The sequence below is a fragment of the Bos taurus genome, chromosome 5, assembly GCF_002263795.3.
Source record: "Bos taurus isolate L1 Dominette 01449 registration number 42190680 breed Hereford chromosome 5, ARS-UCD2.0, whole genome shotgun sequence".
In the NCBI taxonomy this organism is placed as follows: Eukaryota; Metazoa; Chordata; class Mammalia; order Artiodactyla; family Bovidae; genus Bos; species Bos taurus.
In genome coordinates, this window is record NC_037332.1 from 101,642,089 (window position 1) to 101,662,105 (window position 20,017).

Consider the following 20,017-nt stretch of genomic DNA (forward strand, 5'->3'; position numbering starts at 1 on the left):
CACTTTTACAGATAGATTCCAGTCTCTTTCACTTTGCAATTATATTCCTAAACAATGTCCATGGTTCTTTATGTAATTTATTATATTAACCCTTACTATCTAAGTCATATCTATTCAATCAGACTTTTGCTCACTTCCTAGGACACTATTAAACACATGGGTTAAGTCTTACATAAAACTCAATGTAAAAACTGGCTTGTTGTTTAGTTGCTAAATGATGTCTGACTCTTTTGTGACCCCATGAACTATAGCCTACCAGGCTCCTCTGCCCATGGGATTTCCCAGGCAAGAATACTGGAGTGGGTTGCCATTTCCTTTTCAAGGGATCTGCCTTACCCAGGGATTATACCCAAGTCTTCTACATTGGCAGGCAGATTCTTTACCACTCGGCCACAAGGAAAGCCCCCCCAAATTGGCTAAGGACCACTGAATTAATTACATCTTACAAATAATTTTTTAAAAGATTCCTCCTCTATTCTGAGTAGGAATCAGAGAGAGAGACTTTGTGTCAGAAAGTGAACAAATGAGATTCTTGTTGAAGTTCTCATGAACAGTTTAGGCTAGGTTTCTCAGTTTCTCTTTCATTTTACCCACTATTTAAAATCACTGGAATCTATAGTCCCAACCGCGACTTCTTCTTTCAAGGTCCCCTTTATATTGGATGTCTCTTAGTCACATCAGAGTGTTCAGCAGTTCATCTCTGAGCTCTGACTTCTTTGAATGAAGCCAGAGCTCTGGGTAACATCTTCAGAGAGATAGAGAAAGAGAAAGAGGCTCTTGGACCTTCTGAACACAGGGAGCCCACAGAATGGTGCGGGAAGGTAAGTATTCCTTTTCTCCATTCAAGAAAGAAAGGTATAAGTGTGTGATGAAATGATGAGTCATCTGGAGAGAAGAGGTAGACAACAGACAAATGGATGGGAAAGAGGTTGGACCACATTGTGGAGTCATGGAAGACTGAAAGAAAGAATAATTCCTCAGAGGCCAGGCTCACTTGAAAGTATAAGAAACCACATACCACAGAGATTTATGAGAAGTAAGAGGCAGAAATGATATTTTGAGAAAGATGGGGAAGTCAACAGATGATTATAATATTAAGAAGAGAGAAGAAGGAAATGGAAATTACCTTTGACTGAGGATGAGTTTTACCTGGATTGTTTAAGACCTGAGAGCTGCTGCTAAGTTGCTTCAGTCATGTCCGACTCTTTGTGACCCCATGGATGGTAGTCCACCAGACTCCTCTGTCCATGGAGTTTTCCAGGCAAGAATACTCAAGTGGGTTGCCATTTTTTTCTCCAGGGGATCTTCGTGACCCAAGGATTGGACCCGTGTCTCATATCTCCTGCATTGGCAGGCGGGTTCTTCACCACTAGGTCCACCTTTGAGAGCCACTACCTGGTTATTTAATCTTGAAGGCATTTCTAAGCTCTCTCTCTATTTTTAAAAAAGATACTTATTTACTTACTTGATTGTGTTAGGTCTTAGTTGAGGCATGTGGGTTCAGTTGCCCCACAGCATGTGGGATCTTATCTCTGTGGCCAGGGGTGGAACCTGTGTCTCCTGCATTGCAAGGCAGATTCTTAACCACTGGATTGCCAGGGGAGTCCCCTAAATTCTCTTCTTATTTAAGTCTTTTAATTACTCTGAGATTCTTCATCTGATGTCTTCATTGCTCTAAGCTTCTTAGGGTCTCTTGCTTCCTGGAACTCCTGGTAACTACATCTGTCTTGCTGACTTGACAGGGAATGCAGAATCCTGCTTCCGGATGAGGCTCTGGTGTATTGCAGTACTTGGCTTAGCCCTCCTCAGTGCATGTTTCATTGTGAGCTGTGTGGGTAAGTTCATCATTGAGGGGCTATGTCCCTTGATCCCTTCCCCATCAAGTTCTATGTAGACCCTCTAGGCAGTGATCCTCAAACTTTTTGGCACCAGACACCCACTTTGTGAAAGACAATTTTCCCACAAACTAGGGGTTAAGGTGGGCAATGGTTTTAGGATGATTCAAGCACATTACACTTATTGTGAGCTTTATTTCTGTTATTATTATTACATCAGCTCCACCTCAGATCATCAGGCATTAGATCCCAGAGATTGGGGACCCCTTCCCTAGAATATGTTCTCCTTCATGAATTAATATGTTATCTCTTACTCGGAATGTCATGCTTTTTCTTCATTTTCCTCTCCCCTGCTCCTCCCTTTTCTCTGCTTCCTCCATGTTTTGATAACTGGTTCTTCTTCCAGATTTATTTTGCCTGGTTTTACTAGCATTTACCCAATCATGACCTCACCTAGATTGTATGTTGCTTGTCACCATCCTTGAGGACGCCATCCTCGAGGACTCCATCTTCACTCCTGGGTTCACTGTGATCATGTGTCATAAAGCCCTCTAGTGAGAGGACGGCCATAACTGCCTTTATGATCATAATACTTTACATTAGGGTCTTTGGCTTTCATGTGGGAGTCTTTCCCACTAGGAAAGGAAAAAGTTTTCAAGTGGAATATTGGAACTAGAAGAGAATAAAGTATTTCTTTCCTGTTCCCTTTGCTTCCAGTTAAATAGTTCAAGTTCATTTTGTGAGAAGTCTTAGAGGCCTTTTTGCTCTCTAACCCACAATTTAGTTCTCTATTCACTGACAAGGTGGTTAAAAATAGTTATTGAATAATCTGAGGGGGTGAAACTGTCTTCCTATGTCAAACGGGCCATATTTGAAGCTCCTTCTGACATGTAAATCAATCTTATAGTCTTCATTAAAGCACAAAGAATTATCACCAGGATTAGAATTTGCTTTACTTTACAGAGTCAAGTGCAAGAGAGAAAGGGGTTTAATGGTAGTTATTTCAGTAATCAAGAGGAAGCAGGTATTCATAACTCCAAGACATAGGCTAAGAGAGAGGTAGTAACGTTTGATAGTACAGGGTTTCAATAACAGAAGGACGAGAAGAATATGAGTGAAGAATCAAGTCAGGATCTGAAAGAGAACAGGTCTTACTCAATGTGCACACCCTGAACATAAAAGTTTATGTTCATTTGAGACATTTAAAATGACTCTAAAGGTTTAAAGGCTCCCCTTGGTTGTTATTTATCCTCTGTGTTTAAGTGTAGCTACCAGCAGTCAGAAATTTTAAAAAATACTGGAATAAACTGAAAACTCACTTCAGGATTATTAACATTAAGGAGAGCTACCATAAGACCCTGCAACCCCACTTCTGGGTATATATCTGGAGCAAAACATGATCCAAAGGATACATGTGCCCCAATGTTCATTGCAGCATTGTTTACAATAGCTAAGACATGGAACAATCTAGATGTCCATCAACAGGTGAATGGATAAAAAAGATGTGGTGTATGTATACAATGGAATATTACTCAGCCATTAAAAAATGAAATAATGCCACTTGCAGGAAGATGGATAGACCTAGATATTGTCATACTGAGTGAAGTAAATCAGACAGAAAAGGAGAAATATCATATGACATCCCTTATATGTGGAATCTAAAAAAAAAAAAGGATACAAATGAACTTACTTGCAAAACAGAAAAAGACTCACAGACTTAGAGAATGAACTTATAGTTGCTGGATCAGGGGGTGGGGAAAGTATGGAGGAAAGAGATAGTTAGGGGGTTATGGATGGACATGTACATACTTCTATATTTAAAATGGATAACCAACAAGGAACCTACTGTATAGAACATGGAACTCTGCTCAATGTTATGTGGCAACCTCGATGGGAGGGGAGTTTGGGGGAGAATGGATATGTGTATATGTACGGCTGAGTCCCTTTACTGTCCACATGAAACTATCACAACATTGTTAATTGGCTATACACCAATACAAAATAAAGAGTTAAAAAAATTTGAAGAGAAGCAGATAGCCAGTGAATGAACAGTGTCTATTGATTATTGTGATCGTCACAGCTCTAGGTGATTAACTGGTATAGAAAACAGAATCTCAACTAATGAGAACATACTGTATAATAGCACAAGGAACCCTATTTAATGCTCAGGGGTGACTTGAATGGGAAGAAGGTCCAAAAGGGAGAGGATATATGTAGATGTATGGCTCATTCACTTTGCTGGACAGTAGAAATTAATACAATATTGTAAAGCAACCATACTCTTATAAAAACTAATGGCAAAAAAAAAAAAAAAAAGAAAACAGAATCTCTGCCCTAGAACATAGAGCTTAAATTTTAATGGGGGAAGAGTAAAAAATAAATGTGTAGGCATAAAAACAAACATGATAATGCATACAAGCAAGCAGTAAACATTTTTTTTTTAAATTGGAGTATAAATGGCAACCTACTCCAGTATTCTTGCCTGAAGAATTCCATGGACAGAGGAGCCTGATGGGCTATAGTTCAGGGCATCTCAAAGAGTCGGACACGACTGAGTGACTAACACACAACACACAATTGCATTAGTTTCTGCTGTGCAACAGTGTGAATCAGCCATATGGATACATATATCCTCTCCCTCTTATGCCTCTCTTCCACGCCCCCATCCCACCCCTCTAGGTCATCACAGAGCACCCAGCTGAGCTCCCTGTGCTATATGGCAGCTTCTCACTAGCTATCCATTTTACACATGGTAGTGTAGATAAGTCAATGCTACTTTCTCAATTCGTCCTGCCCTCCCCTTCTCACCCTGTGTCCGCAAGTCGTTCTCTATGTGCAGGTCTCTATTCCTGCCCTGCAAATAGGTTCATCAGTACATTTCCCCTAGATTCCATATACAATCAGCATGGTCTTTATTGAGCTGGCTTAGAAAGAAGAGAGTGGTGGCAGTTGCAGGTAAGCCAGCGTGGCACAGATTTAGAGCATAAGGCTCAATAGTGAAAAAACGGAAGGATACTAATCCTTCTTCTCCTTTTACAGTGACTTATTATTTTACACATGGCAACATTGGCAAGAGGCTGTCTGAACTGCACACACACCATTCAAATCTAACCTGCTTCAGTGAAGGGACAAGGGTGACAGGTAAGGTGTTGCAATGTTTAACTAGACTTCCCTTTTTCTTAGAGAGAGGTAAGGGTTGAGTTCAAGATTGGTTTATTCTATTAAAAAAAAATAAAGTTGCTGCAGGCTTCCCTAGTTGATCAGATGGTAAAGAATCTGGTGAAATGTTGGAGATCTGGGTTCGATCCCTGGGTTGGGAAAGATTCCCTGGAAGAGAACATGGCAACCCACTCCAGTATTCTTGCCTGGAGAATCCCCATGGACAGAGGCTTCTGGTGGGCTACAGTCCATGGGGTTGCAAGGAGTCGGCCATGACTGAGTGATAAAGCACAGCACAGGTCGCAAAGTTGCTGCATGGATATAATTAATGTATCTCTAAATTTCATTGTTCACATCAGGTTCTAGACTTGCCTTCAAAAAATGCCTCCTCCAGCCATGTTGACCTCAATATGTGCTACCAACATACCCTCGTAATTTGCTGAAGCCCACCCTAGAAATTATTCCTAACGGTTCTTGTTTCACATTACCCTCACCCTCTACCAAATGGATAAAATCTTTTTGATATCTAAGATGCCCAATTAATAATGCCCATATCAAGGCTCAGGGGAGTTCAGTGGTTAAAAAGTCCACCTGCCAAGTAGTAGATGTGGATTTGATCCCTGATCCAGGAAGATCTCACATGCTGTGAAGCAACTAAGCTCCCGCACTACGACTACTGAGCCTGTGCTCTAGAGCTCAGGAGTGGCAACTACTGAGCCCACACGCCACAACTACTGAAGCCTGTGTGCCCTAGAGCCTGCGCTTGGCAACAAGAGAAGCCACTGTAATGAGAAGCATATGCACTGCAACTAGAGAGTAGCCTCCGCTCGTCACAACTAGAGAAAAGCCCACACACAGCAAAAAAAGACCCAGCACAGCCAAAACTAACTAAATAAAAATAGTGCCCATATCCATTCCAAGAATCAGTTTTATTACGGTTAACTTGGATCTCAGAACATGGCTCAGGATGGCGTTACCACGTCCTTTTCAGATCCTTGGACAGTGATACCATAGAAATGAATATTGATTCCACAAGAGTTTTAGGCAGGCAAAGCTTTTATTAAAGTAGGCAGCTTGTACACAAGAGAGAAGGCAGGGAGAAAAATGCCAGTTTCCCAAGTAGTAGGGGGTGAGTTGCTTTTATAACAATAAGGAGAGTTTGTCGCATGATCACTGATAATTTCCAACAATTGTCAAACATTAAAAAAAATATTTAGCATTTTGGCTGTGCTGAGTATTCATTGAGGCACACAGGCTCTAAACAGCACAGGCTCTGTTGTTTCAGCAGCAAGTAGTTACCAAGAATCTGCCTGTAATGCAGGAGACACTGGAGACATGGGTTTGATCCCTGGGTGGGGAAGATCCTCTGGAGGAGGAAATGGCAACCTACTCGAATATTCTTGCCTGAAAAATCCCAAGGACAGAGGAATATGGGGTCTACACCTCCATGGGGTAGCGAGAGTTAGACACAACTGAGCGGCTAAGCACAGCACATGTGGGATCTTAGTTTCCTAATGAGGGGTTAAACCCAAGTCCCCTGCATTGGAAGGAGAATTCTTAACCACTGGCCCACCAGGAAAGTCCATCAAACTTTTAAAATCAGTGGCAGATGGGTCCATGGTGGCTGTCAGGAACAGAAAGAGCTTGTGTGACGGAAAAGGAATGCATGAAGATTTTCTGCAAGAAAGCACAGAAACAGATAAGGTTAAAATATTTAGTTGAGCTTCTTGTGGCGACTAGGTATACTCATTAGCGTAGCAGAGATAAAGTCAATCTTTTATTCCTGCAAGTGTGTTTTTGTTTTGTTGCTTTTTTTCACCCCTGTCTCTGGGACTCAAGCTCCTATTTAGCTTCCAAGGTCTGTTTTGTGCAAGGCTGTTCCCCGGTCCTTTCAAAATGGCTGTATTGCTGTCTTCCTGTCTCAATGAGACTGCCCCTACATAACCCTGGTAACTTAGCGTATGGAGAATTGAAAGTAAAGTGAAAGTGTTAGTTGCTGAGTCATGTACTGTAGCCCACCAGGCTTCTCTGTCCATGGGATTCTCCAGGCAAGAATACTGGAGTGGGTAGCCATTCCTTTCTCCAGGGGATCTTCTGGACCCAGGGGTCAAACCCAGGTCTCCCAATCACATTGCAGGTGTATTCTTTACCAGCTGAAAATCTTTACCATCTGAGCCACAGAGAGAATTGGTTGAGCTCAATTCAGAATGAACACTGGCCTGACTCACAAAAGCCCAAGAAAGGCAAAATGCATGTTTGCAGTGGTCATTATGACTTGACTCCTTCCAAGTAATGAGACCCAAATAGACATTAGACTCCTGCTATTTCAGGAACTAAATATTTCCTCCTCTGCTTTTATGAAGAAACTCATGAAAGGTAATGAGAGGGCAGAGGTTTCTTTGTATTTATATGAGATGTTGAAAATTCCCTCATTTTTTTGGTATTTGGCAAGAATGTAGTGCATGGGTGTGTTGAGGAGTAATTTTCCTTATTCTCCCTGACCTATGGTTTTGTTGTCACATTGGAGTTTTATTTTTTGTCAAACAGCTGTAGAGTGGCCCTTCCGGGGAGGAAAACATAAGTCTATCAGGATTGTCTTCCTCCTGACTTCTGGAGACACTCCAACCATAACTACTGAAATTTTAAAGAATACTTTTCTGGAAGCCTTTGCCTTCAGAATACTCTGAATTGAACAAAACAGATGGATATTAATTAAATTAACTCTACATTCATCTGACATAAGAGACTTCAAATTCACTCTCTAAATCTATCCAACTTAATGTTATGGCCACTCAGGGTGTTCAACACAACCAATTTAAGTTACAGATAAGCTTATGGAATGAAATTATGTTGTGTAATACCATATCATCAAATATAAATGCCCAGCTTTTAAACAATAACTTTTCAAATTGTTATGACAATGAAAAATGAAAGTTCAAACACAAAATTCCCATTTGATTGAAGTTAAAACCTAATTGAAATCCATATTGTATCTTTCCCGTTTTTTCCCCTACCAAGTCCTGGTGTTGAAATGTTCAGAGGCATGGGTAAAGTCAGAGTTTTTTCAGTGGACCTGTGCTCTGCCAAGGCCTGTCCTCTTTTTTAAAAAGATTTATTTATTTTATTTTTCGACTGTGGTGGGTCTTGGTTGCCGCACGCGGGCTTTCTCTGGTTGCAGTGCGTGGGCTCCTCACTGCGGTGGCTTCCTTTGCTGTGCAGCGCAGTCTCTTGGCGTGCAGGCTTCCGTATTAACAGTTGCAGCACACAGGCTCAGTAGTTGTGGCACGTAAACTTCGAGGCTCCATGGAACGTGCAGCCTTCCTGGACCAGGGATCAGGCAGGTGTCCTTTCCATTGCAAGGCAGTCCTAACGACTGGACCACCAGGGAAGCCCAACCTGTCACATTCAAACTGTTCTGCTTGCCAAGCCCCTAAAAGGATTTCGAAAAGCAGTTATTATATCTAGAGGAGTAGAAAGGGTCTTGTGATTAAGATGGGGCACATATACGCCCATCTGGGGTAGCTGGTAAAATTCCATATCTTAACCTAAGTGGCAGTTATAAGGATGTTCAACTTTCAATAATTTGTTAATGTATATATCAATTTTATACAGTTTTCTGTCTGTAATATGTTGGGCAAAATTTTTTTTTTAAATAAAAAATAAATTTGTAAATGTAAACAAAACAGATTATGTTCTCACTTACATAATTTAATTCAATGTCTATATTTTTGCATCATGTTATAGAAGCAAAAAATGGTGACCCACTCCAGTATTCTTGCCTGGATAATCTCATGGACAGAGGAGCCTGGTGGGCTACAGTCCTTGGTGTTGCGGAGTCGAACACAATTTAGCGACTGAGCACACATAGAAGCAAAGGCTTCAATTTCTGGAGCATTGTTAATATTAACATTTAAAAAACCTGCTACGTCTTTTAAAAATGTATCTACCAGTGTCTTAATGGCATTACAGAGTGTTACCTCCACTCTCATCATGCATTGAAAAAAAAGGAGTAACCAAGACTTCCCTGGTGGTCCAGTGGTTAAGACCCCATCTTCCAGTGCAGGGGGTGCAAGTCTGATTGGGAGTCAAAACACAAAACAGAAGCAAAAAACATAAAACAAGAGCAATATTGTAATAAAATCAGTAAAAACTTTTAAAAAGGTCCACATTAAGGAAAAGAATAACATATATTATTTAACGGTTAGATATTTTACATGATTCTTTTTCCCCCTTGGACTAATATTTACATCACACTTCCCCCATTTGCCAAAATATATAGATAAGTGTACATTAATATTTTTATTTTTTCCTTTGTTAAGAAGTTTATTCAACATTATTATTTCAGAATATCACATCACCAATGGCAATTGTTTGTGGTAGCAGTCTGCATATTAGTTGTCACATTCATGGTGATCCATGTATAGGCCCAAACATTTTGACTGCTTCTAGCCGTTACGCTCCAATTTTATTAATGTATTTATATTCTGTGGAACACTGAGCTTTAAGTGTAATGAAATTTCTTGTGTTCAAAACATCTCAAATGTACTTTAAATATTGATAAGTTACTACTAATAAAACAAAATCCTATTGGAAGTCCATCTCTTAGTTAGATGAATGGGACTTGAAAAATGCAATCAGACAGTATCTACTTGGTTAACATTATTACTAGAATGAGAGAGAATTCAACGTCAATTCTGTTCCTGTTTTTCACTTTAGCAACACAAACTTTAGATAAGCCTTACTTACCTAAATAAGTAGATAGATAGGCATAGAATGTGCTTTGTTAGGATGTCAGTCAATTTTTTGAAAATTTTCCAGAAATCATACAGTGTTCTAGTACCAAAATTATTTGTGATGGTCTGCTGAGAATTTGATTAGGTTATTTTTCAATGCTGTTGGATGTTAAGAATAATAAATGGAATAATTTACAAAGTCTTGCTATTTTTCAGTCAATAGTCATTTGCTTTCTCAATTTCTGGAAAGTACACCAAAAATGTTTAGGAAGTCTTATCAAATGACTATTAATTACATCTATTTTTCAATACTTACAAAGCATTTTAATCAGTCCATTATTCTCAGTTAGGAAATTGAAATATATTAAAATCAATATGCCTTTTTGACAAATTCTTCTACTCATCACATTTTTCAGTATTTTTGTCAACCTTGGAACTGGAGATTTGTATTTAACATGTGAAAAATGTTTGCAATGTATAATTAATTGGCAAAACCAATCCCTACTATCAAAACAGTCAGTCAAATTAGACTTTTAAAATTAAAATAATCTGCTAAGGCACATTTTGAGAAGTCTTGTTAAAAGACAATTTTTAATAGTGATCAGAATATAGAATTAAGATAGATTTCTAAAGGGGGCCAATATTAAAATGATATTCATGTAGTCTATTTTATTCATTTTATAATATTATAAAATGAATTATAAGCCTTTAAATGTTTCCTCATTACTTAATATGTAATAATTTGACCATAATTAAAAAAACACAAATAGAATAGAGCTACATATAACAATATGGATGAATTTTAGCATTATGGAATGAGAAATTAACCCAAGAAGACTACATATAATACCTTTAAGAAAGTTCAAAACCCAACAAAGTTATATTATTTAGATATACATATACATGTGCTAAAATTATATATATGTACATATAAAAGACATCAGTGGATATTTTTACAGTTAGTTGCAGATATTTTAATCTAAGGAGAGTGACAAACTGGTGCTTTGAAGGAGAAAGGGGAGAACTATTTGTTTATAGTCTTAAGTGCTTGATACTGTGTAAAAATTAGTACTAGGTAATATTTATGAATAATTATTACATCTTAAGCATTCTTTAAAGTGCTTTGTATATATTATGTGATTAACTCTCACCTTGAGTTTGGTATTGTTATTTCCATTTTAAGGATTAAAAAAATGGGTGCAAGGAGGTTATGGAATTTGTTCAAGGACATATATAATAAATGGTAGAGACAGAATTCTAATGATAAATAATTATAATTCCCACAATCATCCTGAGAATAATTATAATTATTAAAATGTTAAAAATTTGAGGCTCTGTGGGTTGCCCAAGATTATTAAGCAGAACTGGAATTCCAGACTAACTTATGTTGATAATTTGAAACTGAAAGAATTTGGTGCTTCTAACATATAAAGAATATGAAGAATAGGAAAAATATATTGATAGTGACTTTTTTTGGCAAAAAAAAAAAATCCAGAAAAATTATATGGGCTAACCTTAGTAAATATTGAGGGATTAATGTTGAATAATATTTATTTACAAGCAATTCTATGGCATCAAATTATATAATTAAGGGAACTGAAAGAAAATACATGAATTAAGAAACCTATCTTTGAAAAACGACTGCAGATCATCAGAATTTTATATGTATAGAACATGCCCTTTAAGCTTATTATTCTCATCTTAGACTCACCGTTTCCTTTCACACAATGCAGAAAAGATTTGGGGATGTTGCCCAGGTACCTGGAAGCCGTTTGGTTCCAGCTGCTACTTTATTTCTTCTGAAGAGAATTTCTGGGCTAAGAGTGAGCAGAACTGCATTGGGATGGGAGCTCACTTGGTGGTGATCAACACAGAAACAGAGCAGGTACTTTGGTTTTCTTTATTTTTCATTAAAATTTTTTAAAAACTGAGGATAACAAAACTTACCACCTTAACTCTTTTTAAGTGTACAGTTTAGTAGTGCTAACTATATTCACATTTGTATTTGTAATGTCTTATTGTTGGTTAGTCGCTCAGTCATGTCTCACTTTTTGCGACCCCATGGACTGCAGCATGCCAGGCTTCCCTGTCTTTCACCATCTCCTGGAGTTTGCTCAAACTCATGTCCATTGAGTCAGTGATGCCATCCAACCATCTCATCCTCTGTCATCCCCTTCTCTTCCAGCCTTCGATCTTTCCCAGCATCAGAGTCCTTTCTTAGAAGAGTCAGCTCTTTGTATCAGGTGACCAAAGTATTAGAGCTAATGTCTTATGGAAAAACCCAAATGAACTTTTTGACCAACTCAATAACAAGATTTAACAACTTTTTCATCTTGCCAAACCGAACTCTATACCCAGTGGACAGTGACAACCCATTTCCCCCTCCCTCCAGTCCCTGGAAACCACCCTTTTAATTTCCTTATTTATGAGTTTGACTATTAATACTTATAGATACCTCATACAAGTGGCATCATATAGTATTTTGTATTTTTGTGACTGCCTTATTTCACTTAGTGTAATATCTTCAAACTTTATCCATTTTGTAGCATGTGACAGGATTTTCCTCCTTTGTAAGCCTGAATAATATTCCACTCTATGTATAAAACATGTATCACTTATCCATTCACATGTTTATGGACGTTTGGGATGCTCCATCACCTGGCTCTCCTGAACAACGCTGAGATAAACACAGATGATCTTTGAAATTTTGCTTTCAATTATTCTGCATATATATTCAGAAGTGGGATTGCTGGATCATATAGTAATCCTAATTTGAATTTTTTGAGGAACCACTATACTGTTTTACACAGTGGCTACACTATTTTATAGTCCCACAAAGAGCACACAAAGGTTCCAATTTCTCCATTTTACTGACAACACATTATTTTCTTTGTCTTTATTCCAGTAGTGGCCATCCTAATGGGTGTGAAATTATATTTTATTGTGACTTGATTTCCTTTTCTTTAATGATTAGCAGTATCAAGCATCTTTTCATATATTTGTTGATCATTTGCATGCCTTCTTTGGAGAAATGTGTATTCAAGTATTCTCCCTATTCTAAAAGTTGAGATATCTGTGGGGTTTTTTGTTGAGCTATAGGAGTTTTATATATTCTAGATATCAATTCCTTATCAGGTATATGATTTTCAAATATTTTCCCACATTTCACAGGTTCCCTTTACACCCTGTTGATTATCTCCTTTGATGCTCAGAAATTTTAGAATTTGATTAAGTTAGTTTATTTTTTCTTTGTTGCCTGTGATTTTGGTGTCATAGCTAAAAAATTGGCAAATCCAGTGTCTTAGAACATTTCTGTTGTGTTTTCTTTCACAATTTTTATAGTTATGGGTCTTATATTTAGGTCTTTCTTCCATTTTGAATTCTTCTTTTTTTAATGCAGTGTAAGGTAATGGTCCAAATTCATTTTTTGCTACCCCTGCTCCATTTTAGCTTCATTTGTGTGGAATATCTTTTTCCATTTGTTCACTTTCAATCTGTGTGTGTCCTTAAGACTGAAGTGAGTCTCACTGGAGTTTGCTTTTTTTTATCCAGTTAACTACTCTATGGTCTATTGCTTCTTGTAGATAATCTCTGTAATTTTAATTATTATCTCATCTATGGGTTACCTATCTGGGCGTATGGATCTTGATTCCTCTGTATCTCTGGCCCATCTGCCAGTCACTTTGTTGTTAAGTTGTAGAAGATCTTTTGACTAGCCTGCAGGTCATTCTCATTGCCAGTTGCTCTAGAAATAGTTGTAATCCTGGTGTGCTGTGAAAGGAGGGAACTCGGGGTCTTTCTACTCTCTATCTTGGCTCCTCTTGGTCAAAACTAATAATAATTTCAGAAATTAATCACACACTACAGTTAAAACTTAGTTAGAACTCCTTTATGTTTAACTTCTGCAAGTATTGAAATCTATTTCTTAGAGAAGTACTGCTTAGGAAAGTAGACAAACAAATTTGAATTTTGATGACCCAAATGTAATTTTACTGATAAACAATGATAAATAAGATGACAAACACACATTTGTAAAATTTATTAAACATTTAAAGCACAGAAACTGGTCTGTACATTGAAAAAGAATTGTCTCTTGGTGAAAAAGAGAATAAATTGTCTGAAATGGGAATTCATAGAACAGCACTTTCTTCCTTCTGGGATAATGTTGGTGTTTTCAGCCATCACTCTTGTTCAGTGTGCTGTCATGACACTGTTCCTCATACCTGCATTTTCTTTTCTCCAGAGCTAGAGATAACCCTTACTTGATCCAACCTGGAAATTTCAGACTGTGACTCTTTTTCTTCACATAGGATTTCATTATCCAGCAGCTGAATAAAACATTTTCTTATTTTCTGGGACTCTCAGACCCACAAGGGAATGGCAACTGGCAATGGATTGATCAGACACCTTACAAGGAAAATGTCAGGTGAGTGCAGACTCAGATTAATGAACCCTAGTGCCTTGTTTACACAAAAAAATTAGATAAATTTTGTTAGCAGCAACTATCAGTGCTAATACTAATGGCCATAATTATGAAAACAAGAGTCTAACAATCATTTAGTTCTTACTAAGTGCATGCATTATCTTACCTAAATTTCATAAAAACTTCTTTTTCAGAACTCATTTTACTGATAAGAAATAGAATAAATTGCCCAAGTTCAATAAATTAGTAAGATGAGAAAGTAGTTTCAATTCTATTTAAGTCCAAAGATGGTGCTCTTAACTGTTACTTTTGCTGCTCCTAAACAATTCAGTTAAGTATTTCTCCAACTAATAAGATTTAAATGTCTGAAGCAGTATTATGTTCAAATTCTAATAGGATAATTATATAATAATACTCTTTGTTTGTGGCTTTAAAAAACCCTGAATTTAATTATACATTATTACACAACCTTGTGAGCTATTTGGGGAACTTATGGTGATTCCTATCTTTGTAGATGAAGAATTTAATTACTTCCTTAAAGTCAAATGAGTCAGCAGCAGTACCAGGTCTTTTAATTTAAAAAATAATGTCCTGTCCCTTCCGTCCCACCCTACCACAGATTGTATCCCAGACTCAAGCATTCGGATACTCACTTTGTGTAGCTCCATGAGAACAGAGAGATTTAGGAATATGATAAGAGTGCATAAGTGAGAGAAGTCAGGATAAGTGGTCTGTATAGGAGAGGAAGTGAAGATCAGATTTTAAAACATTAAATCTTGCCTTGTTTCATAAAAACTTATTTTCCAGGAGAATTTTAGATTAGCAAGAGTAAAAGTATGTGTCTGCACATGTGTTTTTTTTTTTTTAATTTAAATCCACTTTTTATTCTTTCATAGATTTTAACAATTATACACAACTTTTAACATAAAGATAGTGAAACCTTAAGGATAAGGAGGCAATACACATGACCTCTTCGATTCACTCTTCAGGATGGAAAGTTCCAAAGGGTACAATGTGTGAGATTTAACACTGGAAAAATACATATGAAACTTGTTAACTGGCTCCACTTAGGACCAGACACAGCACAATAAATATAGAACTGAATCATTTTTTTAAAAGATTACTGTAATTTTGACACATTCTTACTAAAGAAACTGATCAGTGACCAATGTGAAATTCTACAACATACAGGTGGAGGGACACTTACAATGAGGCTCTAGTAGCTTCACAGGCACACCCCAACATTCTTAAAAAGGAGTAAGAATGTATATAGCAAATTCAGAACAACAAAAGACAAACTTGGTCAAACTTTCTTTGCCATATCATTCATTACTATCACAATCCTAGTTTGCTGATAGATTTAAGGTAGGAACTGAAAGATTTTTATAATTCTTTTAATTTCCACTGGTCTTAGGGCCTCTAGGTAGGAGGCCACACTGGAAGCAAACCGATTAAGCAGCACCATTATGTCCACATCTCAACAAATCATTGCATAATTTTTATCTTCCAATACTCCGAAAAGTTAAAGAAGGATACTTATCCTGAATAGCAGGACATTGTAAGAAAATGCAATCTGTAAGGATTTAAACAAACAAAGCTGAATTCTCTATTGACTGCATCTTTCCTTAATAGACCAAAAGAAATACATTACTTAAAAATTTAAATAACAACATATGGAGGCGTAACATAAATAAATGCTATTACATTTCCGTTTGAGACTGTTGGACTTGTTCACATTCCCTTTCCTCTTCCCAAAGAGGAAGCAATGGTGCCAGCGTGATTGGTCAGAAAGACTTCATGGGAAACTGATGTTTTTAGAGCCGTTCTGCAGTGTGCCTTATCATACAAATGCAGAAACTATTATTTTAAAACATATACTTAAAAGATAGGAAGAAATAATCTTTTTTTTTTTTTTTCACATATCCCAAATTCTATTATCTTGCATCTGCTGATTTTAGAATTAACTTCATTCCTATGAAAGAGAATTGGAACTGTTATGCTGCTACAGCTACAGATATTCTGGGAAATCTTTCGAGCCAGTGAATCATAAATCACATGAAAGAACAGTGTTTTCTACAATCAGGAACCTGGTTGTTCAAAAGCAAACAAACATGCAAACATGTGACACATGTTATTATCTTGTAAAAACATAATGCCACTCTGGCCCCAAGAATCACCAAAGCCCAACTGGTCCTTAGAGGTGCAAACAGCCTTTAACCACTACAAAACATATTATCTGTGGCATTTTTCTCCCCATCACACTGCCACATGATTCTCAGAAGCTTAGCCTTCTAAGATGTTTGAGGAAAAACTTTTTTTTATTAAAAGGTTTATTTTAAACCTTAAAAGGTTTTATTTTTAAGACTTTTTTTTTTTTTTTGATGTGGACCATTTTTAAAGTCTTTATTGAATTTGTTACAATACTGCTTATGTTTTGGTTTTTTGGTCTCAAGGCATGTGGGATTTTAGCTCCCTGACCAGGGATGGAACCTGTGCCCTCTACATTGGGAGGCAAAATATTAACCACTGAACCATCAGGGAAATCACCTGCATGTGAGCTTTTTGAGGATGGCTATATAAAGAAAAGGAGTCATCATTGGGATATTCTTTCATCCTGAACCCCAATTTTTTCAACCCTAATCCTAAGTACTTTCTAACCAATCACTCAGCATTCACTGAAGTATTTTTACCCTTTGTTTTTCCTTAGATTTTGGCACCAAAATGAACCCAACTTTTCTGCAGAGGAATGTGCTTCAGTTGTTTTCTGGGATGGGAGAGGATGGGGCTGGAATGATGTTTTCTGTGATTCTAAAAGGAAATCAATATGTGAGATGAAGAAGATTTACCTATGAGTGGAACTTTATTCACTAATATCTTTAAAATTTAGAGCCACTGTAAAATTATAATTTCCTTTTGTAACTTACGGTAATCCTTATCATATCAGGTCATGGGGATATTCCAATGCCTTTCTCTCTTCAGTTCGTCCTCTTCTATTAACCTCTTTTCCACTAATCTTAGGATGAGCTTTCCTTAATTTTTTTAATTTTGTTTAGTTTGTTATTCATTCTTTTCTTCTCTTTTTTCATACTTCTTTTCAACATTCCTTGTTCCAGATATTGTACTATTTTGTCTATTAAAAGGCTTTGTTGTTGTTTAGTTGCTAAATTGTGTCTGGCTCTTTTGCGACCCCATGGACTGTAGCCTGCCAGGCTCCTTTATCCATGGGATTTCCCAGGCAAGAATACAGAGTGGGTTGCCATTTCCTTCTCCAGGAGATCTTCAATACTAGGATTGAACCCGTATCTTTTGCACTGGCAGGCAGATTCTTTATGAACTTGTGTTTATCAAAACCCTTTATAGTGTTTTTAAATTTAAAATTTTTGAAAACTGAGCTGGGAGAAGATATTTCAATTACTTTTAATGAGCACAGTATTAATACCAAGAACCTTAAACAACTGTCATGAAATAATTAGAAAGACAAAAATTGGGAAAAATAATTGAAAATCACTTCATGGAAGAGGAAGTACATAACCTAAAAAGCTGTATTTTTAGAGATGCTCAGCTTCACTCATAACTTGAGAACTGCAAGTCAACATCATAGTAATATAATATTTCATACCCATTTTAATGGCAAAAACTAATAAATAAGTAATACCAAGTATTGGAGATGTAGATAAATGAGATCTCTTACACTTTACTGATCTGAATTTATATTGGTACAACCACATTGGGAAGTACATATATCTACATTTTTCATTTATAAACATCATCCAACAAATGCTGTATTAAGAGAAATCTAGGGTCTATGAAATGTGGTTATTAAAATGAAGAGTTGTTTCGTGGGGATAACTTTAATCAGTGTGTGCCTGCTGCTGCTGCTGCTAAGTCACTTCAGTCGTGTCCGACTCTGTGTGACCCCATAGAAGGCAGCCCACTAGGCTCCCCCATCCCTGGGATTCTCCAGGCAAGAACACTGGAGTGGGTCGCCATTTCCTTCTCCAAGTGTGTGCCTGCTTAGTCACAAAGTCATGTCTGACGTGTGACTCCATGGACTGTAGCCTGCCAGGTTCCTCTGTCCAGGGGATTTTCCAGGCAAGAATACTGGATTGAGTTGCCATTGCTTTCTCTAGGGGATCTTCTGACCTAGGGATCAAACCCACTTCTCTTACATTGGCAGACAAGTTCTTTACCTCTGAGCCACCAACTTTAATCAGTATGCTTGCATTGTTTAGGCACATATATGGTAAAAGTGAAAACAAATTGAGGGTTTGATAATCAAAGCTCAATATAGTGGTGACATTTGTATGGTAGGCAGGAGGCAGGATTGGCAGAAGCACATAGACATGTTATAAAGTTCTAGCTTTTATATTGGGTAATGATATTCATATAAAAAAACATCAAACACAACAAAAGAAAACAAGAATGTCAAGAGGCTAGTATACTAGAAATCTCAAATTATAATGAAAATTTTTTTGTGCACCCAAAGTTTAAATATGAAAAATGATTGGAGACTCAATCAATGAGAGTTGGGGATTCTTTCTTTCTTTTTTTTTTTAGTACATACAGTGTGATATATTTATAAATGAGAATAACAACAATAAAAACCACGAACAGTATTTCAGAAGTTGAAAACAGTGACACTAGCAGCACTCAATACACAGCATTTTACTTTTCTTCACATTTGGAACGTTTTTTTTTTTAATTTTATAAAGGTGAGAATATAGTATATAGTATATTAATACTAGTATATAGTATGTTAATATATAGTATATTAATACTTTAATTAATAGTATACCAATTAATTAGTATTTTATTAATTAATAGTATGTCAATTAATTAGTATTTTAATTAATATAGTGTGTTAATACTTTAATAAATGACAAAAAAGATGAGACAAACCTGTGCATTTAGAGAGCTGCTTTCAGTCCTGCCAGATCCCTGCAGAGTGAATTCCCAGCACAACCTCATTCGAGTGCGAGGACACAGAGCAGTCCTTGGTTAGACGCACATGTTCATCTGGCTTGTCCAGCGTGGTCAGCATTCTGTTTCTTGCTGGTTTCCTTCTGCCATGAAAGTTCATGTCCACTTGTCTGCTTCTTAATGCAGACATGCACCTTCCTCATCCACTGGCCACTGAAGGAGGATTAGGGCCAAGCAGGTGGCTAAGTGATAAATTCAACCCATTCTTCTGGGGACAGGGGGTACTTTCCTGATGGCCCTCTTCCTTCATCATATCTGGAATTGGATGAGCTTCCATAACCTCATCTCTTTTTCACATCTTGCTGAAGTAGAGTTCTGAAAAACAAAACCACAAACTCAGCTATTCCACAGAAGAAACCTGTGATAAAAGATAATGTTCATTGGGATTGACTCTTGCTGTCCAACACTTGTCAATCTAAGATGTCCATTGCCCCTCCAGAGCAATGGTGGTGCCTGGGCCCTTTCAGCTTCTATATCTCTCCGAGTTGGTGATTCTTGAATGATGCTCTTGAGGTCAAGGTCATACTGCAGTAACGGTGATCCCAGGGTCTGCAGCATCCAGAGAGTTTTGCCTCCATGCCACCCTCATCACGATTTTCTCTTCTTTTTAAAGACTTTATTGAATTTGTAATAATATTGTTGTCTTATGTTTTGACTTTTTGGCCATGGGAACTTTGCATCCTGAACTGGGATCAAACCTGCACCTCCTGCATTGGAAGGCAAAACCTTTATTATCAATAGAAAGTTAGCTCCTGCTTCATTTTTACTCCCAAGTCTCACACACCATTGAATTTAATTGGTGTTTACAAATTTGCATCAAGAAAATAAGGGAGAGTCTGGAAAATGTCATTCATAGCTTTCCATTCTCCATAGCAATGGTAGGTACG

The 20,017-nt window shown here is 37.2% G+C and overlaps 1 protein-coding gene and 1 pseudogene across 3 annotated transcripts; one reads left to right on the plus strand and one right to left on the minus strand.

Annotated features, from left to right (window-relative positions):
• Positions 1-90: 90 nt before the first annotated feature.
• On the plus strand, positions 91-17,313 carry CLEC6A (C-type lectin domain containing 6A). 3 transcript variants are annotated; one of them, XM_005207057.5, is made up of 6 exons: positions 91-821; positions 1,743-1,835; positions 4,875-4,976; positions 11,461-11,612; positions 14,038-14,153; positions 16,858-17,306. In XM_005207057.5, exons 1-6 carry the CDS (start codon positions 809-811, stop codon positions 17,000-17,002), a joined length of 621 nt encoding a protein of 206 aa, XP_005207114.1. In that variant the 5' UTR covers positions 91-808; the 3' UTR covers positions 17,003-17,306.
• On the minus strand, positions 19,012-19,606 carry LOC111082995 (selenoprotein K pseudogene; annotated as a pseudogene).

Coding starts and splice junctions, on each gene's coding strand:
- CLEC6A (XM_005207057.5), top strand. Junction 1,836..4,874: donor TTTCATTGTGAGCTGTGTGG/GTAAGTTCATCA, acceptor CTCCTTTTACAG/TGACTTATTATTTTACACAT. Junction 14,154..16,857: donor CCTTACAAGGAAAATGTCAG/GTGAGTGCAGAC, acceptor GTTTTTCCTTAG/ATTTTGGCACCAAAATGAAC.